Source organism: Alosa sapidissima, chromosome 6 (genome assembly GCF_018492685.1).
Source record: "Alosa sapidissima isolate fAloSap1 chromosome 6, fAloSap1.pri, whole genome shotgun sequence".
Taxonomy (NCBI): Eukaryota; Metazoa; Chordata; class Actinopteri; order Clupeiformes; family Clupeidae; genus Alosa; species Alosa sapidissima.
This window is the reverse complement of record NC_055962.1, coordinates 15,610,246-15,634,176: the sequence shown is the minus strand read 5'-3', so window position 1 is coordinate 15,634,176 and position 23,931 is coordinate 15,610,246. Positions and strand designations below refer to the sequence as shown.

Sequence of the window (23,931 nt, the reverse complement as noted above, 5' to 3'; positions counted from 1 at the left end):
CCTATCAGTCTGGCCGCACACTGACTCTTGTCTCTAGTAGACTGAGGCAATCACCTCTACGTCATGGTGCTTAACGATCTGAAGATCGAAGAACTCATCCTCGTCTTCCTCGCTCAGACAGGCATCCAGGCCTCCAGCCAGAGACGGAGTCAGGTGGTCGTAGAAGTCATCCGCTGACCAAGAGGAATGACAGAAGGAACAAAGAGAAAGAGAGCAAAGAAAAAAGGATGGAATAAATGAAGGAAAGGCAGAAAGGAAGAGAGGGCCAAAAAAGGAGATGGGAAGAGTTACGATGATGTCAGAGGCCTTGCTAAGCAGTTTTTGAAAACAAACAGATCAATACTGCGCTACTGTATCAGATCTCTGAGGACATCAGCCATGACATATAATACAAAGCCTGACTGAGTCAGACGCTGATGATAAACTGCACTCCTTGAAACTTGGTACGTTGCACGTTGATGACATACCACTCAGATCCAGGAAGAGGACGGGGATATGGGTCTCCATTCCAGGAGGAGGGCTCCTGAAAAGACAAGAGCCAATCAGAGGTTAGCCTGAGAAAGAGTCACCAGCCCCACACTTAACATCATCTATATTGTACTGCCATTGATATAATCCACATCACCATATAATAATTTACAATGAATCAACAATCCTCCATTCACAAGGACCACTTTTGCTATAATGTATGGAAAATATAGACATACACACACAAACACAAACACACACACATTGAAGACAAAAGCAAAACATACCGACACACACACTCACACAGACAGTAACACACACACACACACACACACACACACACACACACACACACACCACTCGGCGGGAGCCCCAGGGATGCCACTGCCAGCTGATGGCACTAATACAGCGTTCCGCTCCTCAGTCAGCGTCAGACGCCACTCCAGCAGCTGAGCCTCCCGCTCCACATCATCTTCCGACTTATCTATGGACAGAGAGAGGGGGAGAGAGAGAGGGCAGAGAGCGGGAGAGGGAGAGGGAGGAAAAGATGGGGAGAAAGGGAAAACGTGAGGGAGGTTGAGAAATAGGGAATCAAGACATAATGAAGAGATCATTCAGAAGACAGACAAAAAAGCACAGAGGGTGGCCCGACAAATGAAGTATGGATTGACAAGGAAGGAAGGAACAAACAAATTAATACAGCCGCCCCGTATGGATTCAGTCCGTAATGGATTCATTCCTCCAACACAGACTTCCTTCCTAGACTACCCTACACATAGAGATGTTTCAAGATTGTTAAAAGTTCTGGGATGATGAAGATTTCATTTTTTTGAAATTCTGGCTGCTAAACACACCATTTTAACGCAATTTGGGTGGGAGAGAAATACCTTTACAGAGCAAGCAGCTCTGGCCATATCGGGCACATGATGTGACCATTGCTTTAAATGCATTATCGCTTCACAACACGCGAACAAGGGAAAGAAAAGAAAAAAAGAAACCAATGAGCTTATGTCGCGATTTGCGATAGGCCTAGGCCTAGAGAAAAGACAGCTATGGTAACCTAACAATAAGGATTTGCTTACACTGCTGTTTAGTTGTCCCAAACTTTGAAATGATCCACACTCTACACATTAACTGAATCTTATCAATCTTGAAACCCGAACTGCGATGTTCCAAACCGAGTGACTGTTGGATGCAATGCCTTATCTCACTGCCTTCAGCGTAACTGCTAAGAACAGTGCGCCTTTCACTGATAAACACCTGAAAAATATCAAGCTGCTGTTTTCTTTTCATGAAGAGCACTATGCTTGAATAATTTATGACTGAATGGTACGTTGCGTTTTTAAGCGCCAGAACTGCTCATCATGTCATGACAAAGTTTACACCCATCATCACCTTCTAATGTATTCTTATGTTGAGATGATCCATTCTCGTTGCCCTAAACATAGGCCATCATTTGTGCGCAAAGCATGTTTCAATTAAGAGTACACAAGCTATTTTTATTGTTGTAATATTAAATGATTTCATGATTAAAGCGTTGAAAATTGTACACACAGTGCGTACAAGATTACGGCGCCAATGCAACACACAGTCATGGCTTTAGGCTGTTGAAATGTGAGAAGAAATGCTGGCGAGACTGATATCTCTGTTCTACTCTATATTTAGCATGGTGGTGGTGGTGGTGGGGGGGGGTATGTTGATTATTAATGCCCAGTGAGTGCCTTCTCTCTCTGTCTCTCTCGCTCTCTGTCTACCTCTCACCCCTCTCTGTCAGTATGAGCCCCCCAGGGGTCTTTGGCCACTCACCTGGTTTGCCCACCAGCTTCTGCAGGTGCTGGTCCAGATATTCCTGCCTCTGGGTCAGAGCAGCCAGCCACTGACCCCTTAGGCGCTCCAGGTCCGCCTCCTAACACACACACATACACATACACATACACACACACACACACACACACACACAGTCACACACAAGGTGCACACACAAATAATCAAGTCATGAATTCATCATTGAAAGATTTTATGTTAGAGTGCTCGCAGACAGTCGCATACAATTGCACACACATTTTCTTTGTTTGAACTGTGATCATGTAAACCTTTAAACATAAACATTTCTGACGATGCGTTCTCAATACGAGGACGCTTCTTTACGTTACCTGGTAACTGTCCAGCTCTTCTCCTTTCTGTTGAAAAGACAATGAGGCAATGAGGACATAAGGTCAGAAAAAACACAAATATAGCAAAAATAAACAAATACAACCTCACTGTTCAGACAGAAGAAGAAACACTGCTTTCTCACCTGTGATTCGCTGCCTTTGGAAGGGCGGGTCTGACGGACCACAACGTTGCCCACGGCAACGGACATGATGGTCTCGGCGATGAGAGGCAGTGTTCCAGACTCCTGCACGGAGCGCACCTCCACCTGAATACGCCGCGACTGACCCTGGCAACGTAAACCGAGTAAAGCAAGTTCACACTGTCAGTTTGCATGACACTCCATTGGGCAGCTTCCTAATCCCTGTTTGTGTGCTGGACACTAGGCATCAACACAGACATCTGGACAGAGCACCTTGAAACAGCACAGTGCTTCCTCTCATAGAGCAACTATAACACACTATAGCAGTCCAACGCCCGTGGCAACAATCGAGAATCAGAAACACACAAAGTCCTTTCAAATCTTCAAAAATGGCCTGGCCCATGGCTGAATTCAGGCATAGTGCCCACACAAACATTACATTACATTACAAAAAAACCCCTGGGACCATCACCCTGACACACTGAAATACTGAACAGCACTAAAAGACTCTCTCTCTCTCTCAGACGGATGTGGGATGAGTGGTGAGTGGAGGTGGGAGGTACCTGTCGGAGCTGGAAGATGCCCCCAGTGCGCACGTCCTTGGCGGGCACCACCTCCACAGGGGTGAACTCGCCCCCCTCGTTCAGCTCCAGCACCTGCACCCACAGTTCCAGCCTGCGCAACACCTCGCTCCATCTGAAACAAACACAGAATAAAAGGTTGCTTGGCGTGCCAGACCCTTTGCGCACATTCCAGCAGCTTAGTGCAAATGAGCCTCTATACTACTGATTCCTAAGAGCTCCTGCAGTCAAAGCCTAATCACACAGCTGTGTCACCACCACACATAAGACAGAAAAGAATACAATCAGTGGATGTGTGAATGTGTGTTGGTGAGAGAGGGAGAGAAAGAGGAGTTGTATGGGATTTTGCACTCATCTTTCTGGGAAAGCTCATTTTGGCCTGTATGTGTGTGTGAATGTGCTATAAAATAGTCCTCCCTATGAGTCTTTTGACCCCGTTATGTGAGTATGTGATACTGTGTGTGTGTGTGTGTGTACGCCCATACCTCTCCCACAGTGAGGGTGTCTTGGCCTGGGTGAGTGGATGTAGGGTGTGTGTGTGTGTGTGTGTGTGTGTGTGTGTGTGTGTGTGTGTGTGTGTGTACCTCTCCCGTAGTGAGCGAGTCTTGGCCTGGATGACCCCCAGGTCCCAAAGTGCCAGGTTCCTGCGGGGGTGGGCCAGCTTGTGGCCGTACACCTCGATGGCCACCGCCCCCTCCGACAGAAACTCCACAAAGTCATCTGTCACCGCCACCTCAAGCTCCTGAGGACACCATGCACACACACACACAATCAAACAGATCACACACACAGCCATACACATCCACAAACACATCACATCATTAAGCACACAATCACAATGCATAACCTTTATACCAGTGGTCTCCAACACGGTGCCCGCAGAACGGCTATGAGGCGCCCCCAGCGCAGCTTCTAAAAATAGCCAACAGGTCGCCTGCAGATCACGCTCTAAAAACACGCTCCTTATTGAAGTTTTCAATAGATATTTACCGGTAAGTCTAGACCAGAACCATTTTAAGAATTTATGTAGCCATACATCTGTAACATTAAATTGATATTGGTGATACCTTACAAATTGTAACTGCGTTAAATCTCCAAATCCGTTTCCCATTCAATCTTTAAACAACAACGGAAGCGGAGCGCATACACGCTGCTCGCACGCATAGACAGTAAAGGGGAAAAAAACTTGCTCGTCTGGTGTAGCCAATGGAAGCATATCTTTGCAAAAGTTCTGTGGCCATTATATGTTCGTCAAATACGGTTTTTGCATGATTGTTCAAGGACTGAAAAACAATTGCTTTAGCTCACAGGCCTTTTCTCCTCTGTAGGCTACTGCCGTATAATAGCGCTGACAATTTTGTGGCATGCTTGACTAAGCAGGACTGTGCATTACCTTTTTTTGTCAGATCATGGAGAGATTTCAGGTGTGCAATAACTTTAAAAGGAGTCTTCATATGTTAGGGTGGTGTGGGTGATTACTATTGAAATGTTAAAACCGAATTGTCCACTGAAATCAGAACATAAACAACCCCTGAATTCATAATGGTGGGTGGGTATAAATTGGGTACAAATTGTAACCCAAATTAATAATTGCACAAAAATATTGTTGTTTTTTTTTGTTACAAAATGAAGTGTTGCATATTGATATTAAAGTATGGAAGAATCAGATGAAAATACAGGTGCTTAATATATAAAGACTTATAGGCCTACACAATATTGATAATTTAAAAGTAAAAATCACATAGGCCTATTATTTAGGAGGACTACCCTTGCAAAAAAGGGGTGCGGGTCTGTGTTTTAAATGAGTAGCCCTCCATATGATTTCGGGTGTTCAGGTAGCCCTCATTCCCAAAAAGGTTGGAGACCCCTGCTTTATACAAATAAACAACATCTGCACATAACACACACACACACTAAACGCAGGCTGCTGCTGACCTTGCTGCTATCGAACACCACCAGGCACTGGGGCTCCTTGCTGCTGGGTGTGTGGGGGGTGGACGGGTCCACCTCAGGGGCGATGAACACAGGCTCCTCCTGCTCCCAGAAGTGGTACTGGCAGAACACAAAGTTGGACAGGTGCTGGGGCAGCCCGGTGGCCTGCACGACCCTTACCTGGGGACAGGGGTGAGGGAAGAGTCATGGAGTCAGTGTTAACGCTGCTACTGTCATAGTGACTGGCACTGCCACGGCCATGTTTATGGGGAGATATGCTACAGTAATATTCATGGTTAACCACCACGCTTAACATGACTGGCACGGTTAAGACAAGCCATGTTTATGGGGAATTATGCACCATAATATTCATGGTTAACCACTATAAACATGACTAACATGACATAAGCCGTGTTTATATGGAAATATGAATGAGTAATTGTTGTGACCAATGCAAAATTAGTCATGCCGTAACATTAATGTGTATTTGTTATTCAACAGAAATAATAGGCTACGAAGTGGTTCCTGCAATGGAATTTTATTGCTACGGCATAGTTCATCTGTAGAATGATAACCATAATGATACTATAATGTGGGTGGTGAAAAGATGCCATTATTAAGTTCATAACCAGAGTTTGACTCCTGCTCTTGTACAAATGTATTGGTTATAGACAATAATCATTTTGTAGTATTACTTGGCAACTCTAAAAACTTTAAATGTTTGCATGATTTAGAAGATATGTTATTCAAGGGTCATCCACACCAAGAATAATAACTATAACGATAATGGCAAAATAATAAAATAAAATAAAATAAATAATCACTCTAGCTAATATGAATGACGACTTCTACACATAAGCTATAACGATAACAACGCTAATATCGTTATAGTTACAGTTATCTTCATAGCTAGCATTCCAGGTGTGAATGGGCCTTTACTGATATGCTATCAATAATACAAAACTCAGGTACAGATGGTGTGTGGCAACAGAGAAGGGATCACATATCTGTAACATTGTGAGGATGGGTCCCAGTCTCCTCCCCCGACCGCTATGACCGGACACATGTCTCACCGTGCAGACCAGCTGTCTCTCCTGGCCCTCCCCCGTGAGGCCTCTGTCGGACTCCTCCGAGCCGACCTCACTCTCGTCCAGATCCCCGCTCACGCGCTCCACCTCCACATGCAGGCGTCCCGCCACCTGACACACACAAACACACACAAACAAACACACACACACAAACAAACACACACACACACACCTTGAGTTCAAGCTCTGTTTCAGAGGAGCTGAGAGTCATCCAAACTGTTATCAACAAAATAAGTGTGGCAAACTGAGCTTGGTCTTCATTCAGCAATTCAGATAGAGACATGCTTAAGTCTCAGATAAGACATACAATCCTGTCACCATGACTACCTTCCAGCCTACCCTGACCTTGTAAAACAGCACAGCAACATCCTTGGAAAACAGGTTCATATCTGCCCTTGGCGCCTTGTTTTTGCTAAAGTAATGTGAAAACCCATAGCAAACCATTACACTGTCAATGCCACAAAGCTACAATACTGTTGAGCCTGGTCAGACTGGCAATTCCTCCAGGACAACACTACATTATGAACACGCAGTATGACCTGAGCTGAAAATAATGTATGATAAATCCTCATCCTGATTCATATCTTGCTAAGTTGCTATGCCAGTCAAAATGAACAACTAACATACTCATAGACAGAAACGGGAAGATACTGAACAGTGACGCATCTTTCCAAAGGCCGTCTCTGCAAATGTCTGCTAATGCTACAGTCAGCTCTGAGCACACTCCCAAAACAAGGTCACTTCAGCAGAGCAGCAAGGACGCAGACTGGTAGTGGACACATACCTCCCCCTTCTGGTTGATGATGGGTACTGCATACTGCAGCTTGACGTCGAAGAAAAGGCAGGAGAGGAAGACGTTGGCTACACCAATCAGGCTGTGGTTCTCCTGCTCCTCAAAAAAGGGGTCGGCCCGCTTAAAGTAGCTACGCATCACCTGTGAGGAGAGGGGGGCATGTGTGTGTGTGAGAATATGAGTAATATTCAAATGTACTTAATAAAGAATTGATTGTCTCTTTATTAGTTTTAGATTGGGGACCTCTTTTTCTTACAGGTCCAAACAGATACATTCCAACATCTACTGATTGGTAGCCATCTGAGCTAGAAACAGCCTCAATGCTTCCTGTTGTGCTGTGAGTGCTGTGTGTGTGTGTGTGTGTGTGTGCACGTGCAGGTGTGTGTGTGTGTGTGTGTGTGCATGTGTGTGTGTGCTCACAGGGTTGTCCTCATCAAAGTCCTTCCACTCCTGGTAGAGCTCCCTCATGTCCACCAGGCGGTTCTCCATCTTCTCCATGGCCCAGATCTGCTTGCCCTTGCCCTTCCTCCGCACCTGCACGGCCGGCTCACTCAACACCGCGTCACGCTGGGAAAGAGAGGAGAGGAGAGGAGAGGCAGGGAGAGAGAGAGAGGAGGCTTTAGGACTGACTGAGGGAGGAAGGGAGGGAGTGACTGAGTGTGAAAGAAGTGATAGACTGGGACAAGAAGAGCAACTGAGGGAATGTGCAAGGTTTAAGTGAGTGAGAGTGAGTATGTGAGTGAGTGAGTGAGTGAATAATAATAATTAATTTTATTTATTTCATGGTGCCTTTCAGAGCACCCAAGGTTTCCTTATAAGATGTGTGAATGAGTGAGTGAGTGAGTGAGTGAGTGAGTGAGTGAGTGAGTGAGTGAGTGAGTGAGTGAGTGAGTAAATTTGGGTTCTGCTTACATTATGTGCGCATAAAAAGGTGAGTGATACACACCTTCCTGTTTGCATTGAGGTTAGCTGCGGGGATCTGTAGGGTCACTCTGTACTCTGTCCTCTTGTTGAGCTCCTCAGCGATGAAACTGGCCTCCTGGACCAGCAGGTTAGCCCGAACTATCTGCTCCCTCAGCTTCCGCAGGCTGCGCGTCATCACTGCCTCTCTGCAGGAGAGACAGACACAACAAGGCGGACGCACGGATGCAAGACACAAACAATGAGTCAACAAAACAAAAAAAAGATTCTCTAGACAGGAAAATGAAACAGTGAAACAAACATAAAACAGCATTCTTTTATCAAACCCTACTGCTTTAACTTCCTTCTAAAGGAGTTACTTAAGCTGTATGTATTGTCAACACATTGGATGGAATAAAATAGCTAACAAAATTAATAAATTAATATATGTATGAAGTATGAAAACAGTTATTTTCATTTTACATGCCGTCTCTGGTGGTAACTCAGATGGTACCAGGTACCAGACAAACAAAGAGTAGATTAGATTACGTAGGTTAGATTCTATTTAATTTTATTGTCATTTGTACAAGCACAGATGGGGCTAACCCAGGTAACTTCGGGAGTAACCGCTGATCTCAAAACAACACGTTACTTCAGAAACAAAACAATCGTACCTGGGTAAGCCAGTAACCTCACTTCATCGTGCACCCCTCTGTACTTGTACCAACGACAATAAAGTTGAATTGAGTTTAACCCACGTAATCTATTCTACTAATCTTTGTAGTGAATTACCACCTGAGACAGCAAATTAATGAAACTGTCTTCATACTTTACCCTCTGGTAAGCAGAGCAAACGGAGGAACTCAAACCCCCCTCCCCCCCCTCACCTTTCTTCACTCCACTGCCTCAGGCGGCTCTGTGCACCTGGAGACAGCACAGACGCAGACGGTCCGCTCAGGCTGAGGCGCTCGGTGCTGCGGTGGTGTGGCGGCTGTGTCGTCTGCGTCGGCTGCTTCTCGGGGGTCAGGCGCCTGCGCAGCTGCTGCAGCTCCTGCTCGTACATCTGCCGCTGGCGCTCCAGAGCCGAGCGCTTCTCCTCCTCGTGACGCCGCTCCAGAGTCTGCAGCACCGCCTGCATGGGGTCTGGCACAGCAGACAAACAAGGAGTTCATCCAGTCATCCATCATTAATGGACTCATGACAGAAAGAATGAAAGAAATTAGGGGGATGGAATGAAACAAAGTGTTGTATGCAGTGGTGGAATGTAACGCAGTACAAATACTTCGTTACTGTACTTAAGTAAATATTCCACGTATTTGTACTTTACTTAAGTAGAATTTATAGTGCATACTTTTGACTTTTACTTCGTTACATTTTACAGCAATTATCTGTACTTTTACTCCGCTACATTTTTACAACACCATCGTTCCTTTTTACGATACATTTTATGATCAGATTTTTTTTCTCTCTGACAAACACGTTTGTTTTACCAGGGGGCGGGGTTGCTACCAAAGGTTCTGGAGCGCTACGTGCCCAGCTTCTAAATCTTTGAAACATAAGCTTCTAGTCTAGACCAGGCAAAGCGTGAGCTTGTAGCCATCTGCATTCGGTAGGCTATATTCACCAGACCCATGGCTACACTGGACATGCAACTGTGTTCTGTGTCTTTCTCTGTCTGTTATCTGCAGCGTTAGGGCCTCCTCTCCGATGAGATTGCTCTCCGCGGATCAGCGAAGTTACAGGCTATGCCCATGCTTCTGTCACACGTCTGATCATTTGATGACCACAAATGAATGGTGTCTGATCACAAATGAATGGTGGACTATTATAGAACCGCTGGCCGGAAAAAACATAGCATTTTCCAGATTAGAAAATATTTCTTAATTGTGTGTGATCAAATAAAGATGCATAGCCTACAATTGGGGGGGGGGTAGAAATGTGAGCGCTCATTCAATGTCTATGTGCGTCTGCGCAAGTGAAACTGAACCTAATCATAAAGACACCTTTCTCAGCAACTTTTCTGTTCAATCAGCAGAATTGGCATTACGATCCACCCGACGTTTCCCTGGTCTACCCCGTTAAACTTCAGGCTCTCGTGTTTTGCTGAATGATATACTCAGCAGATCACCCTAGTAGATAACCAGAATTACAGTCTCTAGAATTGTAGGTCAGAATGTAAACTGGGCCACAGATGGTAAGCACAATTGCATTAGCTTAAAACTATCTAGTCGAATATAGCCTAACCTAAAACTAGCTTAATTAAAATGCCACAGCCCATACTATTTTTTTTTTAGAATGTAGATATTAAGAGAATAAATCATTATGCAAATACTTTTACTTTTAATACTTAAAGTACATTTAAAAGCAGGTACTTTTTACTTATACTTAAGTAGGGTTGTCATTGTGGTACTTTTACTTTTACTAAATATTATAATATACGTAAGTAAATATTTCTCTGTGTATTTGTACTTTTACTTAAGTACTGAGATTCAGTACTTCCTCCACCACTGGTTGTATGTGACAGAAAGAAAGCCAGCATATGGACTAGTGAGAGGAGAAACGAATGAATAAATGAATGAATGAATTCATCACATAATCAGGATTTATCAGTTATCAGGAGCCATTGAGCTGAGAGATTCCACTTAGAGAACAGATAAGTCTCTGGGGCTGGTCTTCTTACCATTGTTCCCCAGAGCCTTCATCATGACCTCGGTCTGGGCATACTCGTAGTTGAAGCTGATGTCACTGGAGCCCTGGCTGACCGTGTCCACGTCCACCTCCAGTGCCTCCGTGCTCAGTCCGGCCTTCATCACTCCAGCCTCCTCCTCCTCAGTGCCACGGGACAGCAGCTTGGGCATATTGATCCTGCGTGAGGAGGAGGAGGAGGAGGAAGAGGAGGCTGCTCTCTCAGTTTTTCAGCACTTTTTATTGGTTTTAAACAAGTAACAACAACTCCTCTCTCAGGTGTCCTTCACACACACGCACACATAAAAACATAATATGTGGTAGGTGGGCGCTAACCTGAAGAAGTGGTTGTTGCCCCAGAGTATGCGGTCTCCATGGTGAAGCTGGACCGGGACAGTGATAGGAGCCCCATTGACACAGGTGCTGCATAGACACAAAACAAAGAGATGCTAAAACACTTGATCATAACTACCCCCACACACACACAACACAACAATATCGGGCTAGACATTCCTATGTATGGAAGTGCTTTACAGAAGACCTGTTTCACAGTGACATGCAAGCGCTTGCTAGCTGTGTACTGTTGTATTAGAGTACAATAATAAACATCTGCTATTAATAACCATCTAAAGATTAAACACCCACTGCCACCAGCTAGCACTAGCAGTATCAGTAATGCTAGCAACAGCACTGTGCCATTCCATAATGACTAGTCGACAACTATTATTAAAAACCATACCAGTAGCAATCCTAACGAACGCTGCCTGGCTCTGCCATCTGTACACTCACAGCAAACTTTTCTCATCTGTTGTTCCCCATTGATGGAATGCACTACCAGTTCCCACCAGAGGAGGGGCATCCCTCTCTATCTTCAAAAACTTCCCGAAGACCCAACTCTTCCACCTCTCTTGGCAATACTAACAGCTGGACATGCTTTATCTAGTACCTCCCACTACCTTCTTCCCCATCTGTGTGTGCGTGTGTGTGTGTGTTCATGTGTGTGTTTTAGTGTGTTTTTGTCTGTGTGTGTGTGTGTGTGCGCGCGTGTGTTTTTGTGTGTGTGTGGATGTGGGGCCCTACCGTGCGTTCTTGTGCGGACTGAGCACCACTCCAGCGTCGTGGGTGATGTTGATGACACAGTGCTCCGCCTGGATGGCCATTCCACACAACTGGATGTCCTGGGAGTTAGCCGAGCCCACACGAGTGTGATCCTACACACACACACACACACACACACACACACACACACACACACACACACACACACACACAGTAAGGTCGGATCGGACATGGCATTAATCCAGGGACTATCATGTCACATCCAGCGATTTATTCTGCAGTACCTTCAAGTAGTAGACCAGCAGCTCATTGAGGGCAGGGTCAGCATTCAGGTTGACCAGGAAGCACTTGTCCTCCATCACTCTGATACCGGAGGACTGGAGAGAGATGCCCAGACTCTCCAACTGCTTCTGCCTTTCCTGCAAACCCACACAGACACACACACACACACACACACCACTGTTTGCATCCCCACTCAATAACTGGACATGTGAGTGTGCTTACAGATCCATGATGGCTGTAGTCGTTATCCAGTTGTTTCTGAAGTCTGATCAATATATATTTATAACCCGTGTTTATCGACTGCCTGTGAATGGGGTTTTGTGTCCTTGTATTGTACATGGGTTTATGTATGTTTCAGTATTCGTCTGCATGAACGGATGCCAGTGGGAAAGAGATTTCAGTCATGTTGTTTCTTCGTACCTGTGCAATTGCTTCAGTCTTTCTGAGCTTATCCTCCCAGGTGACGGTCATCTCCTGAATCAGCTTCTCAGATTCCTCTAACCTCTCCTTCAGTTCTGGAGCCTTCATAGACTACACACACACACACACACACACACACACACACACACACACACACACACACACACACACACACACACACACACACACACACACACACACACACACACACACACACACACACACACACACACACACACACACACACACACTTTTATTTGGATCCGAAAGCAAGCAAGGAAAACAAGATCCAAATACTTTGGGAAGAGTCATTGACAAGGTGACAGGTCAACATACTGTTACAGGTCCTTCCATTCACCACACTCAACACTTAGGGATAAACATCTCTGTCTCCATATTTGCATGCTCCCTATGATGGCTGAATTTTGTCTTTTATCTCCTTTTTTTGCAGCCCCCTGACCACATTGGTATGGACATGGCCTAGACTTCCACACACTAGATCTACCACACACACACAGACAGAGACACATTTATTTCCATGGCTGAGGGACAGTACCGTGTTGAATGATGTGTCACCATAAATAGCAGCTGCCCTAGTGTCAAACAGATTTAAAGCCTCATAAATAAATAATTGGTCTTAAAAACACATCGCCGCATGTGGGGCATGCACTCTATTAGAACACAATGTTTCCCTACCAGCCATCCACTACAAGAAAGTATGTGTGTGTGTGTGTGTGTGTGTGTGTGTGTCTTTATGGGCTCTAATTTGTATGCCATGCAATGGGGCAGGCAATGCATTCATAGGTCTGCACACCAATCATTCTACTAATTTAGTCCTACCCACAAGGGAGGGTCACTGGTTCATGCACAGACAAGGACAAGTAACAAGTGTGTGTGTGTGTGTGTGTGTGTGTGTGTGTGTGTGTGTGTGTGTGTGTGTGTGTGTGCGCGCCAAGTAAATTAATTTCCTAAAAGGTCACCACATTTCAGTAAAACTTATAACAAACTTTAAATGACGTCAAATTGTGATTTTAAGTGAAGCGCTAAATGTTAAAAGCGTTACTAATTACTCAAAAGAATTATGCTTGATTGTGCCCTGCTGTGATTTAGTAAATATTGGCATCGCCAGTTGTTGTGTGTGTGTGTGTATGTGTGTGTGTGTGTTGGGGGGGGGAGTTGTGTATGTGTTTGGATAGAGAGAGAGAGAGCGAGTACGTCCATTCAACTCACTGTGTGTGTGTGTGTTTGTGTGCCACTATACCTCAGCCTCTGTCAGCTGGTCTCTCAGCTTCTCCACCTCCTCTCGGAGCTCTCTGATGATGCGGGCGTTGGGGTCCTCGTTCACCACAGCGTGGTTGACGATGCTCTTAGCGCGGTCAGCGTAGCGAAGGGTGGACAGCGTCTCCTCGTAGTTGTCTGCTGCGGGGCTCACCGTGGCGACCATTGCCGTGCGACTGTTGCCGCCCAGGCTGTCCTGTCAGATGGACAAACAACGCAAATATGATCAGAGAGCAGCACATTATGAGTCTTTGACAACCTACCAACCTAATTTCCAGATACAATTTGAACATCATAATAACTGATATAGTTGTAAGACTTAACCACCACAAGTTTTCTGTTAAACAGTTTTTGTCCAGTCCAAATACTATCCATATAAACCAGCTGTGATAATGTTGTGAAACTGACAACCACCATATTATACCAACAAACTGTTTTGATTTAGATTTTTCCACAGGCTTCAGTACAAAGCCCTTTACTTCTTTCTGTTGTGTTCTAGACTCTTGCAACAACCTGCATCTATATAGGGCTTTATGAAGGCATCCTGGGAATGACTGAATAAGCCAACTACACTAGAGGGGGATTAGGGGGACAGATTGATTAAGTCAGGGGCCGGATACATGAACATGTTTTAAGATAAAAAAAAAAAAAAAAAACTTAGGGAGACTTATAAGAAAAAAGTTAGTATGTTCTCAAGAATGTTCTCAAGTGCAATTGGCAAACATTTTTTGTAAGCACTATCCCATTTCGTATGGACTAGTATGGACAGGATGTTCGTATGAGCCTTGGAATGTACCTTCAGCAGCCAGGTGAGCACGGAGTCTCTGTAGGGAACAAACTTGTTCTTCCCAGCGCCCTGGTCAGCCAGCGCTGAGATCACCAGGCCAAGTGTGGTCAGAGACCTGGACACAAGCAGCACAATTAGGGGCTAAGGGCTTACATCAGAGAGGGCTTTGCAGCAGATCTCTCAAGAGATGAAAGGGATGGGTGGGGGGGTAGAGGAACAATGGAGAGAGTTAGGAGAACTGGATAAGACCGGAGGAAAGGAGAGCTGGGCACTTGTAACACTGTCAAGAACCACGCAATGAAGCTGAAAGCGAGAGAGAGTGAAAAGTGAGAGAAAGAAAGAGTTTGTCTTTTCAAGAAAGAGAGGTGTTTAGAGGGGGAGAGGGAGAGAGAGAGAGAGATTTTTCTTTTCAACTCAAGGAACTTGTGTAATGTGTGTGTGTGTGTGTGTGTGTGTGTAATAGTGTAAGTGAGTGAGTGAGTGTGTGTGTGATAGTGTAAGTGAGTGAGTGAGTGCGTGTGAGTGAGTGACTATGAGTGAGTGTGTGTGTGATAGTGTAAGTGAGTGAGTGAGTGTGTGCGTGTGAGTGACTATGAGTGAGTGTGTGCATGTTCACCCACTTGTTGATGTTGCTCCCCTCTTTGAGTCGCTCTCCGGCGGCCCCTGTTTTAGCTGCGCGCTCACTTCCTGCCAGGTCCACCAGGCTCAGTTTACTGACCTTCTCCCCACTCGTCTGAAGCAAACACAAGGGTCAATCCACTGTGCTCTGCTGAGTAAGTAAGTACGTGTATAGGTGCAGATGAGTGCATATGTGCGTGTGTGTGTGCCTGCCTGCATGTGAGTGAGAGTGAGAATGAGTGTGTGTGTGTGTAAAATCTTACCCCAGACTGAAGGTCCTTGAGAGTGTGTGTGAGGATGATGTTGAAGACGGCGTGGGAGCGGCTACTCTCCTCGTTCATGTTGGTGGCGGCTACCGTACGAGACTTGTTGCCCTCCGACATCAGAGACTGAATGTCCTGCACAAGAAAGACGCTTCAATTATTATCGTGCGGCAACACACCTCTCCAACCATCTCCAGTTCAAAACTAGGTGAGGAAGAAGAGTTAACTACTAATGATGGTCAGAATTATCATGCCACGTGTGGCCAAGAAGACTGTGGTGAATGGTACTATTGTCACATCTTTATGTATATTGCTATTGCAAGAAATACCATGAAGTAACATGATGTTTTAAGTCTATATTGCCTATTCCTAGTAAACTAATCTATAGAGCTTTATCTTTGGGCATAACGTGAGCTCCTCCAGATGGGAATATGGGTGCTTGTGATGGAGGTGCTGCGTGATACCTTGTAGCTGGCGACGGCCAGTCGAGAGAGGCCGTCCACGTAAGGCCCCAGGACGTTGTGCTCCCTCACCCTCAGTGCCTGGCGGCTCCTGAGGAAGGACGACGCACACCAATGACCACACAGTTTCATTTGTGAGGGGAAAACAAGTCAAAGTCAACTTCATACTCTTTTGAACCCGTGAGGGAAATTTGGTCTCTGCATTTATCCCAATCCGTGAATTAGTGAAACACACTCAGCACACAGTGAACACACAGTGAGGTGAAGCACACACCAATCCAGGCACAGTGAGCTGCCTGCAACAACAGCGGCGCTCGGGGAGCAGTACATGCCCAAGGTTAGGTGCCTTTCTCACTTCAGCCGTGCCTACTGGTCGGGGGTTCGAACCGGCAACCCTCCGGTTACAAATCCGAAGCGCTAACCAGTAGGCCACGGCTGCCCCCAATGTATTGAAATCCTCTCTCCGGCCCAATTTCTCTCCGGCCCAGTGAATTCAACGTTCCACATTTCCACCAAAGCAATCAAGGCCGAGTTGTGTCAGGCAGGTGGCGTTCTGCTTGAGCTTTCTTTCTGCTAGAGGGTTTTTCCAGTTGCTGCCATTTCTGGGCTAGCTTAAGTAGCTAATGTTTATGTTTTTGTTTATGGTATTTTGCAGCCTCTTTTATCCTGAGCGTGTTCAGGCCTTATGTGTACTAAACAGCCTTTAGATGACATTCGCTATTAATGATGTTATAGAAATTGATATTTTACACGGCATTTCATTTATTAAAAATGAACATTCTGTGCCATCTTACTCTATCTTTGTCCAGTTGCAAAGCCCTATATCTGCTCTCTGCTAAATAATTCTCAGGAGAGGCCAAGGTCTTCCATGTAAGCCTACCTCCTCCAACCCCTGTGAAGCCTGCCAACATACTTGTTCTTTCATCACTCATGACACTGTCTGATCTTCAAAGGTATACAGCACACTAGAGTGGCATGCCCACTCCCTAGACTCCCATTTGTTTTATCTCGGAGTGGCAGAGTAAGAGGCAAGCTCTCTGAAGTTAGAACAGGGAGTAGGACTATCTATCTTATCGCAATGTAGAAAGTAGTCCATCATGTACTTTTCAGTAAAATCTCAGCAATTCAGCTGTCAACGCATTCTCTCTGGACAACACAGTAGCAGAAGTATTTCCTCTGATGACACAAATACAGCTGCTACACAAATGCTGAACAGCTGTCATGTTCCAGTGTACTTCCTATTGTGTTTTGTATAGGGGATGTTATACACAAGAGTTAAATAATATGCATAAACAGGAGATGATGATAAGACCGACTTTATTAGCTGTGTAATGCTAGATAACACCAGCTGTGGAATGCTAGTTGACTCGTTTTGTTATGGCGACAGTTGATAGGTAGAGAAAACTCTTGCTTTTAGCCTGCTTCTTTTTGAATGGTAGAATGTCACGCCCAATCCGGTTCGCAGACAAAAACAACAATTTTTTGGTTCCAGCTCTGAACCAAAGTGCCATGTTCTGAACCACTTTTTGTTTGTTTGGTGGAAATACCCCGAACGGTTCATAAGTTGGTTTCACGAATGGGAACGGAACCTGTTCTCTGTCAGTGGGCTATATGTGAGTGAAATTTCAGTATGGTTGTGTATGTCTCTGTGTATGTGTATGGGTTTGTGCGAGTGGAGGTCAGGAAAGTCAGTAGAGAATGGTGTTACAGAGGGGTGAGGTCTCTCTCTCTCTCTCTCTCACCCTTTGGGGTCCAGCAGGTCGCGGACCTTCTCGTTGTAGATTTCCATGAAGGACACCTCTACCGTGAAGCTCTCCCCTTCCCGCTGCTCCAGGGCCGAACGCTCAAACAGAGAGCTGCACAGGCGGGGGATCAGGCCCGGCTGGTCAGCAGAGCCCATCATGGTGTAGGACTTCCCCGAGCCTGCAACCAGCCAATCGTGTTACAGCAATCTCAATGTCGCCAGTCAGAGTAGAATGTGATGAAGAGGCTAAGAAAAGTTCTCTAGAACAATTATGTTGCAGTGCTGTTGCCATTTGGTCTAAGTATGGTGTAGTCCATTGTGGTGTAGAGTTTACCTGTTTGTCCATAGGCAAAGATGCAGGCATTGTAGCCCTGGAAAGCATTATCCAGAAGACTTTCCCCGAGACACTGAAACACTACATCTTGACCTGAAACACACACAGACACACACATAAACAAACACAAACACCCACACAACTTGTGATGATGACAAAACAGAACTTGTTCATGGAATGATATTTCTGGGTAGCCTACAGAGAGGATGTGAGTGTTGGTTTACTTAATCAAAAACTGTACATTTGTCAAGCTAGTCAAACAGGTCTGTCCCTTTTGGATTACTGAAATAGAAGAGTCATTATGAGATTTCAGTAGTGCGTTTTGACTGTGTTCACACTCTTCCCCACCTGCAAACTTTGTTGTGTCTGCTTCGTCCATCGACCAAAAACAGTAGTCATACGCAAAAGCCTTACAGGGGAACAAACAACGAAAACATGTGTTATGCAGGAAATAAAGGTTCCTTCCTATCACTAAAGAAACACAGACAATGGTCTGTTCTAACACTAGAACAGCCATGTGTGACCCATGCTGTTACATATAAAATTTGAAATAGAAAATAAATCAGTCAGAAGCTTAATCCACTGTTGGCCTTCCATGTATTCAGAAAGGCTTAATCGGTGTACAGGACTCTCACCTTTGGCTGACTCCTGGATAGGGAGAAAAAAAAAACAAGAAATGAACATCATGAGTTTGGATACTGGGAAACTTTTTCGCAACTCTATTAGACTAATTCAGATCAAATGAAAGGGTTGCCGTAACTTCCCTCCCATTAACCAAGGTTTATATATTGATTTAGCTAAATTTAGGTTAATACACGGGGGGGGCTATACATGGGAATGCTTTTCATTTCTTCATTCATACTAAAGCATGATCTGATTCTGATTCTTCACTGCTGTGTACATGGATGTGTTCAATACCTTTCAATATTTGTTTAGTTTTTCTTCTTATTTATATAAAACACTATCATGCGGTGTATACATGGTGCGGCTAATGCATGGGAAATTACAGATCAGATTACAGGTTAAGAAGGGGTTATTGAATGTTTCTCATTGATGCTTGAAAAAAAGCGTTACAGGCGTCAGAGGGGAACACATCTAACTAACACTTTTTATCCTCCACCTGGATGATAATGACTGCAGCACCAACACTATGCCCTGATAATAGTTATCTGGTATGGACGTTGAGAGAACAGAGAGCCAGCTAATATGGCTGCACTGGGAGGGCATTTGGTGAGCTTTACTGAGTAGAATTCACCTGGAGCAAAGCTGTCGAGGAACATGTGATTACCCTTAAGAATAAGTACCATTGGGTCTTACAAAAGACAATAGAGGAATGTTTTGAAAATCCACCCCTTATTTGAAAGTCAAAGGTGGCAATGCGACTTAAGCTTTCTGTGTGAGGTCTTTGATCTTTGAATTTCTATTGAACATGTGCGGACATGACTATTGCCTTTCATAAAGTAGTATGCATCAAATAGGTCTGGTTTGGTAACAATGGTAACAAAATCCTCATCTTCGAATCCCTGAAAGGCTTTTCTTTCCTTATGTACAAATCCGACGTTGCATTGCCAGAGTGGAGACATTTTGAGGAGATACTTAAAGATACTTAAAGAGTCTCAGACCCAATCAAGAGCTTGGTGCAAACATATGCAACCAGTTTCTGGTTTCTTTGCAGCTCAAGCTAAAACCCCTCAAAATTACAGTTAACAGGTTAAACTTTCATGGCTTTCATGGCAGTGCCTCACATGGAAAAGCATTGGAGAATGTGAGTACAGAAATTCCTTATTTGTCCACGACTGCTGGGTTGGGTTTCTCGCTGACAGAGGAGCACTGGAAGTTAATGACAAATAGATGAAAGCGAGCCAACCAATCAGCAGCCTGTCTGACCTGTTCTGTCGGAGCCCAGAGGCAATCACAGTTGCATGCTGGGACTCATAAAAAAAAAACAGCCCACTCATCCAAAACAGAGGGATTGGAGGAGGGGATGGGTCAGTCAGAGTGAGACCCTGAGTGATTGGAATCAGTGGTGAAGGAGCAGGGGCTGGGCAGGATATCAGTGGGCCTTTTGTGAGGGGAATACCTGGATAAGACAATGCAGTCACCTGGGCAGTAGCCAATGAGAGAACAGTCCCACCCTTTGTAAAGAGTGTGAGCAATGTGTGTGTGTGTGTGTGTGTGAGAGAGAGAGAGAGACAAAAAAAAAAAGAGAGAGAGAGAACGAGTGTATTTACATGCACATTGCAATTATGTGTGCAAGTGTAAATATAAGTGTGTGTGTGTGTGTGTGTGTGTGTGGGGGCAGTTTTCATGAGGCATGGGCCGACATGGGCTGTTCTACAAGCCTCCCACGTATTATGCATGTACATTATGCAAGTACACACACACACACACACACACACACATACACACACACACACATACACACACAGACCGGTTTGGCCTTGCCTTCTCAACAGGCTGCTGCCTGCAGAATTATTACCACATCACTGACAGACAGGGCCCCATGGGACACCACAGGACTCCACAAACAGTCACAGCGGCAGAGAGCCCAACCAGAGATAAACTGAGAGAGAGTGAGGGAGAGAGTGAGTGACAGAGAGTGTGTGTTAGAGAGAGAGAGTGAGAAAGAGAGAGAGAGAGTGAGTAACAGAGTGTGTGAGAGAGAGTGAGTGACAGTGTGTGTAAGAGAGAGAGAGAGAGAGGGAGAGAGAGAGAGAGTGAGTAACAGAGTGTGTGAGAGAGAGTGAGTGACAGTGTGTGTAAGAGAGAGAGAGAGAGGGAGAGAGAGAGAGAGAGAGAGAGAGAGTGAGTAACAGAGTGTGTGAGAGAGAGTGAGTGACAGTGTGTGTAAGAGAGAGAGCGAGAGAGAGAGAGAGAGAGAGAGAGAGAGAGAGAGAGAGAGAGAGAGAGAGAGAGATGAAAAGCAAAGGTCCTGCACCACAACTTCCCTTTCTGCTCCTTCACATGGTCAAACCCACAAACGACACAGCAACCTAATGTTCCCTTTCCCTTACCCCTCTTTCACTAATCTCGACCAAACTGGAATGGTACTTTTTTTTTTTTACAATCACCACAACATCTACACAACGACAACATCAACGACACACAATTCAAAATAAAGACAAACTTCTGCATGACGGCTGTCCGTCCCCCCAATGCATGTCTAACAATGTGAGGTGATGAATGCCCATGCGAACACGGGCGAAAATGCAAACAGCTGGCCGACTGGGAGAGCGGCACAGGGGTAATAAAGAGAGGACTGTTTTGAATGTGAGGATGTGAGATAAGGGGCCGCATCGTCTGGTTCCTGAAGAGTAAAGCATCCTGTGAGAGTTCCGGCTCCCGAGGTTCCAACGTGAAAAACATTGAGGTCTGAGAACAACATGATGTCAGCAGTACTGGCTGGACCAAATGACTTAAAACCAATAACTTGGAACATGGAAACAGTGGACAGCGGCAATTAAACTGTGTGACTTCCTCACACACAATTAAATTGAGTTAACACCAAAAATGTACAAACCAAAACTATGCAAAAGCATGCTTGTATTACTTGCTCTAGAGAAGTGATATGCCAGAACATATCACAAGTTCTGATTTCTTTCAGTTGTTCACATCCACCCTTTGACAAAGAATTTGACTCGAGCACATTCTGTCCTGGTAGGAAAGATATAAAATGGTGGATGTTCCTGGCCACTGTATCTTCAAGCCAAGAGGAGAGCAATATGGGGAAATTATACCTGCTTTTCTGATCTCTTATACACACACACACACACACACACACACACACACACACACACATACACACACATACACACACACAGGGCCACATTGTTTCCTTTGGCACTAAAAGAATCCAAGGTTACACTCCATTGGGCCCTATACCGGTTGCTATGATAACCGGACGACCAAAGTAGCCGAGGAATTTAGATTGGGTGGGAGTCGCCACCCAACCCAGCCCATGTGAGATTAAAAAGATGGAGAGAGAGAAAGAGAGGGAGGCAAGAAAGAAAGTCTAGCTTCTTTTCAAGAAGTCAGGCCATCCAGACCAGGCAATCAGTCAAGGGCCCTTTTGTTTCTCTCTGCTGCAGTTAACTAACCATGCCAGGCTGTAATGCCTACTCTGTGTGGTCCTTCTTAAAAATGACATCAGTGTCTTCAATGCCAGCATCTGTGGCCCTGCACTGTGTTCCTACAGCCACAGCTATCAGCCTGAGATGTGTCAGTGAAGCCTCCTGATGATGTGTCACTGATGGCCCACTTCCAAACTGGTGGTGGTGGATTCACAGAAGTCGGCATACACAGTCCACCGCCAGCGTTCTCAAAACCTACCTAGTGTCCCCTTTTCCCATGTTCCCCATGGCGGGGTGGAGGATGGTCTGGTTGCCTTCCATTTCCACAACACATTTTGTCTTCAGGTCCTTTTCTGTAAGGGAGGTGCACCAGAGAGACAGGGGGAAAGGCGAAAAAAACTTTAATTTCCTAGTGCCATTAGCAACAACACAAAAGTAGGACAGCAGCTCAGAGACACAAATATTTGTGAGTGTGTGGCAACAGTGTTTGAAAGAATGGAACAGACTTTTTTTAATATCTAAAATGACATGGGACGATTTCCAAAATATTACATAGATAAGAAGAACATGGTTTTCTTGAAAACAATATGTGGGTTACAAATCTGGCATCAAAGACTTAAATCTATGCCCCAAGGATAGCACATTATGCCTACCAAGGGAAATGAGAAATGGTGGATTCTAAGCTCATAATGTTTGTTTTTCATACGGAAAATTACATTTAAACTCCCATGAATAGAGTGCACACTTTTTCCGTGCGCATGGCCGAACAACCATGGACTGCCTCACAGTCAAGAAAGTCACTGACTGGACAGAGGGGCATTACTTAATGGAAATGCAATGACTGTCACAAGGTTCCGTTCATGCCTCACCTCTCCTGTTCATTGGTCGGAGCCGTACAGCAACCTTTACATTTGAGTCATTCAAACTTTCGTCCATAGTGCAGAGTCTAGGTTAGTGGTCTAAGATGCAGGAGGGAAAAACGTTCGTAAACACTTGTATGCAGTCAAACCAATTATATTGTACAAGGCATTCTACTCAAACTCGTAATTACAAAGATAAAGTCTGGGCTTCAATGTCCCATGTGAAACAACACGCGCCCTCGGCTCCTAGAATCTACGTAGCGCTCATTACGCCATATGTTGTTGAACATTTGCATAGACATAGTTAACTGTAATAAACATATATGGAAACAGATATGGTTAAGTTTAAATATTCAGCATAGTCTAACATTTGTAACACACCTGCAGGTCAACTGCAGGTTAAAGAGATATGCAACGTCAAATTATTCTTTTTGTCGAGAGTCATGTCATGTAGCAATGACCGTTCGCATTTCTCAGAAGGCGTTGTAAAAGGAAAAGTAAGCCTTACCGCCGATCTTAAGGAGAGCTCCAACGAGAATTAACATTAGCTTGCGATTAGCCTGTGAGGTTATAGGCTGGCTTTATTCCAATCATAAAACATTCCAAATAGATGAGCTCTCCCGAAGAAATGTCGTCAATAGCTTTCGTTCAAATAAGATCCTAGGAAAACTCCAGCTTTTCGAATCGATGAAACTTCAAGAGCAATCTGACACATTTCCACCTGCTTCATTTCCTGATACTCCCGAGACTAGGGACCACTGAAGCCATTTTAACCTGAGACAGTAGGCTACAGGTTCTACTGTGGAGCAAGCAACAGGTTGCCTATGAGTTCCTATGCACAGATTTGCACTGAGGCGGATTTGCTCAGACGCATAGTGACAGTGACAGTCCAAGTGATCGGGAGGAATATAACTTGATAAATGTTGATCTTGTTTTGGTCAGCTTTAAACAGTTACCTGTTACTCACACCTTTTTTGTTTATTACAGTTTGTTTTCTTTACCAAGACAAAAATGT

The 23,931-nt window shown here is 44.9% G+C and overlaps 1 protein-coding gene across 8 annotated transcripts in view; it reads right to left on the bottom strand.

The window, feature by feature from the left end:
* The window catches only part of LOC121711159 (kinesin-like protein KIF13B), a 33,576-nt gene extending 9,785 nt beyond the window's left edge, over positions 1-23,791 (bottom strand). For 3 of the 8 annotated variants that reach the window (XM_042094516.1, XM_042094520.1, XM_042094519.1), the window contains exons 1-31: positions 23,425-23,787; positions 22,926-23,015; positions 22,316-22,409; positions 18,622-18,634; positions 18,335-18,395; positions 17,987-18,079; positions 17,651-17,831; positions 15,912-15,999; positions 15,448-15,582; positions 15,187-15,299; positions 14,576-14,681; positions 13,763-13,975; positions 12,502-12,612; positions 12,084-12,218; positions 11,821-11,951; positions 11,077-11,163; positions 10,736-10,920; positions 8,943-9,198; positions 8,102-8,264; positions 7,576-7,722; positions 7,147-7,296; positions 6,348-6,473; positions 5,278-5,454; positions 3,927-4,084; positions 3,325-3,457; positions 2,765-2,908; positions 2,622-2,648; positions 2,275-2,374; positions 826-952; positions 468-523; positions 55-173 (exon numbers count right to left, since the gene is read on the bottom strand). In XM_042094516.1, coding sequence (XP_041950450.1) covers positions 55-173; positions 468-523; positions 826-952; positions 2,275-2,374; positions 2,622-2,648; positions 2,765-2,908; positions 3,325-3,457; positions 3,927-4,084; positions 5,278-5,454; positions 6,348-6,473; positions 7,147-7,296; positions 7,576-7,722; positions 8,102-8,264; positions 8,943-9,198; positions 10,736-10,920; positions 11,077-11,163; positions 11,821-11,951; positions 12,084-12,218; positions 12,502-12,612; positions 13,763-13,975; positions 14,576-14,681; positions 15,187-15,299; positions 15,448-15,582; positions 15,912-15,999; positions 17,651-17,831; positions 17,987-18,079; positions 18,335-18,395; positions 18,622-18,634; positions 22,316-22,409; positions 22,926-22,992 — 3,696 coding nt within the window. In that variant the 5' untranslated portion in view covers positions 22,993-23,015; positions 23,425-23,787. Of the gene's footprint in view, positions 1-54; positions 174-467; positions 524-825; positions 953-2,274; positions 2,375-2,621; positions 2,649-2,764; positions 2,909-3,324; positions 3,458-3,926; positions 4,085-5,277; positions 5,455-6,347; positions 6,474-7,146; positions 7,297-7,575; positions 7,723-8,101; positions 8,265-8,942; positions 9,199-10,735; positions 10,921-11,076; positions 11,164-11,820; positions 11,952-12,083; positions 12,219-12,501; positions 12,613-13,762; positions 13,976-14,575; positions 14,682-15,186; positions 15,300-15,447; positions 15,583-15,911; positions 16,000-17,650; positions 17,832-17,986; positions 18,080-18,334; positions 18,396-18,621; positions 18,635-22,315; positions 22,410-22,925; positions 23,016-23,297; positions 23,383-23,424 lie in introns of those variants that run through there. The other 5 variants (XM_042094518.1, XM_042094522.1, XM_042094523.1 and 2 more) reach the window with 4 other exon arrangements.
* Between the last annotated feature and the right edge of the window lie 140 nt (positions 23,792-23,931).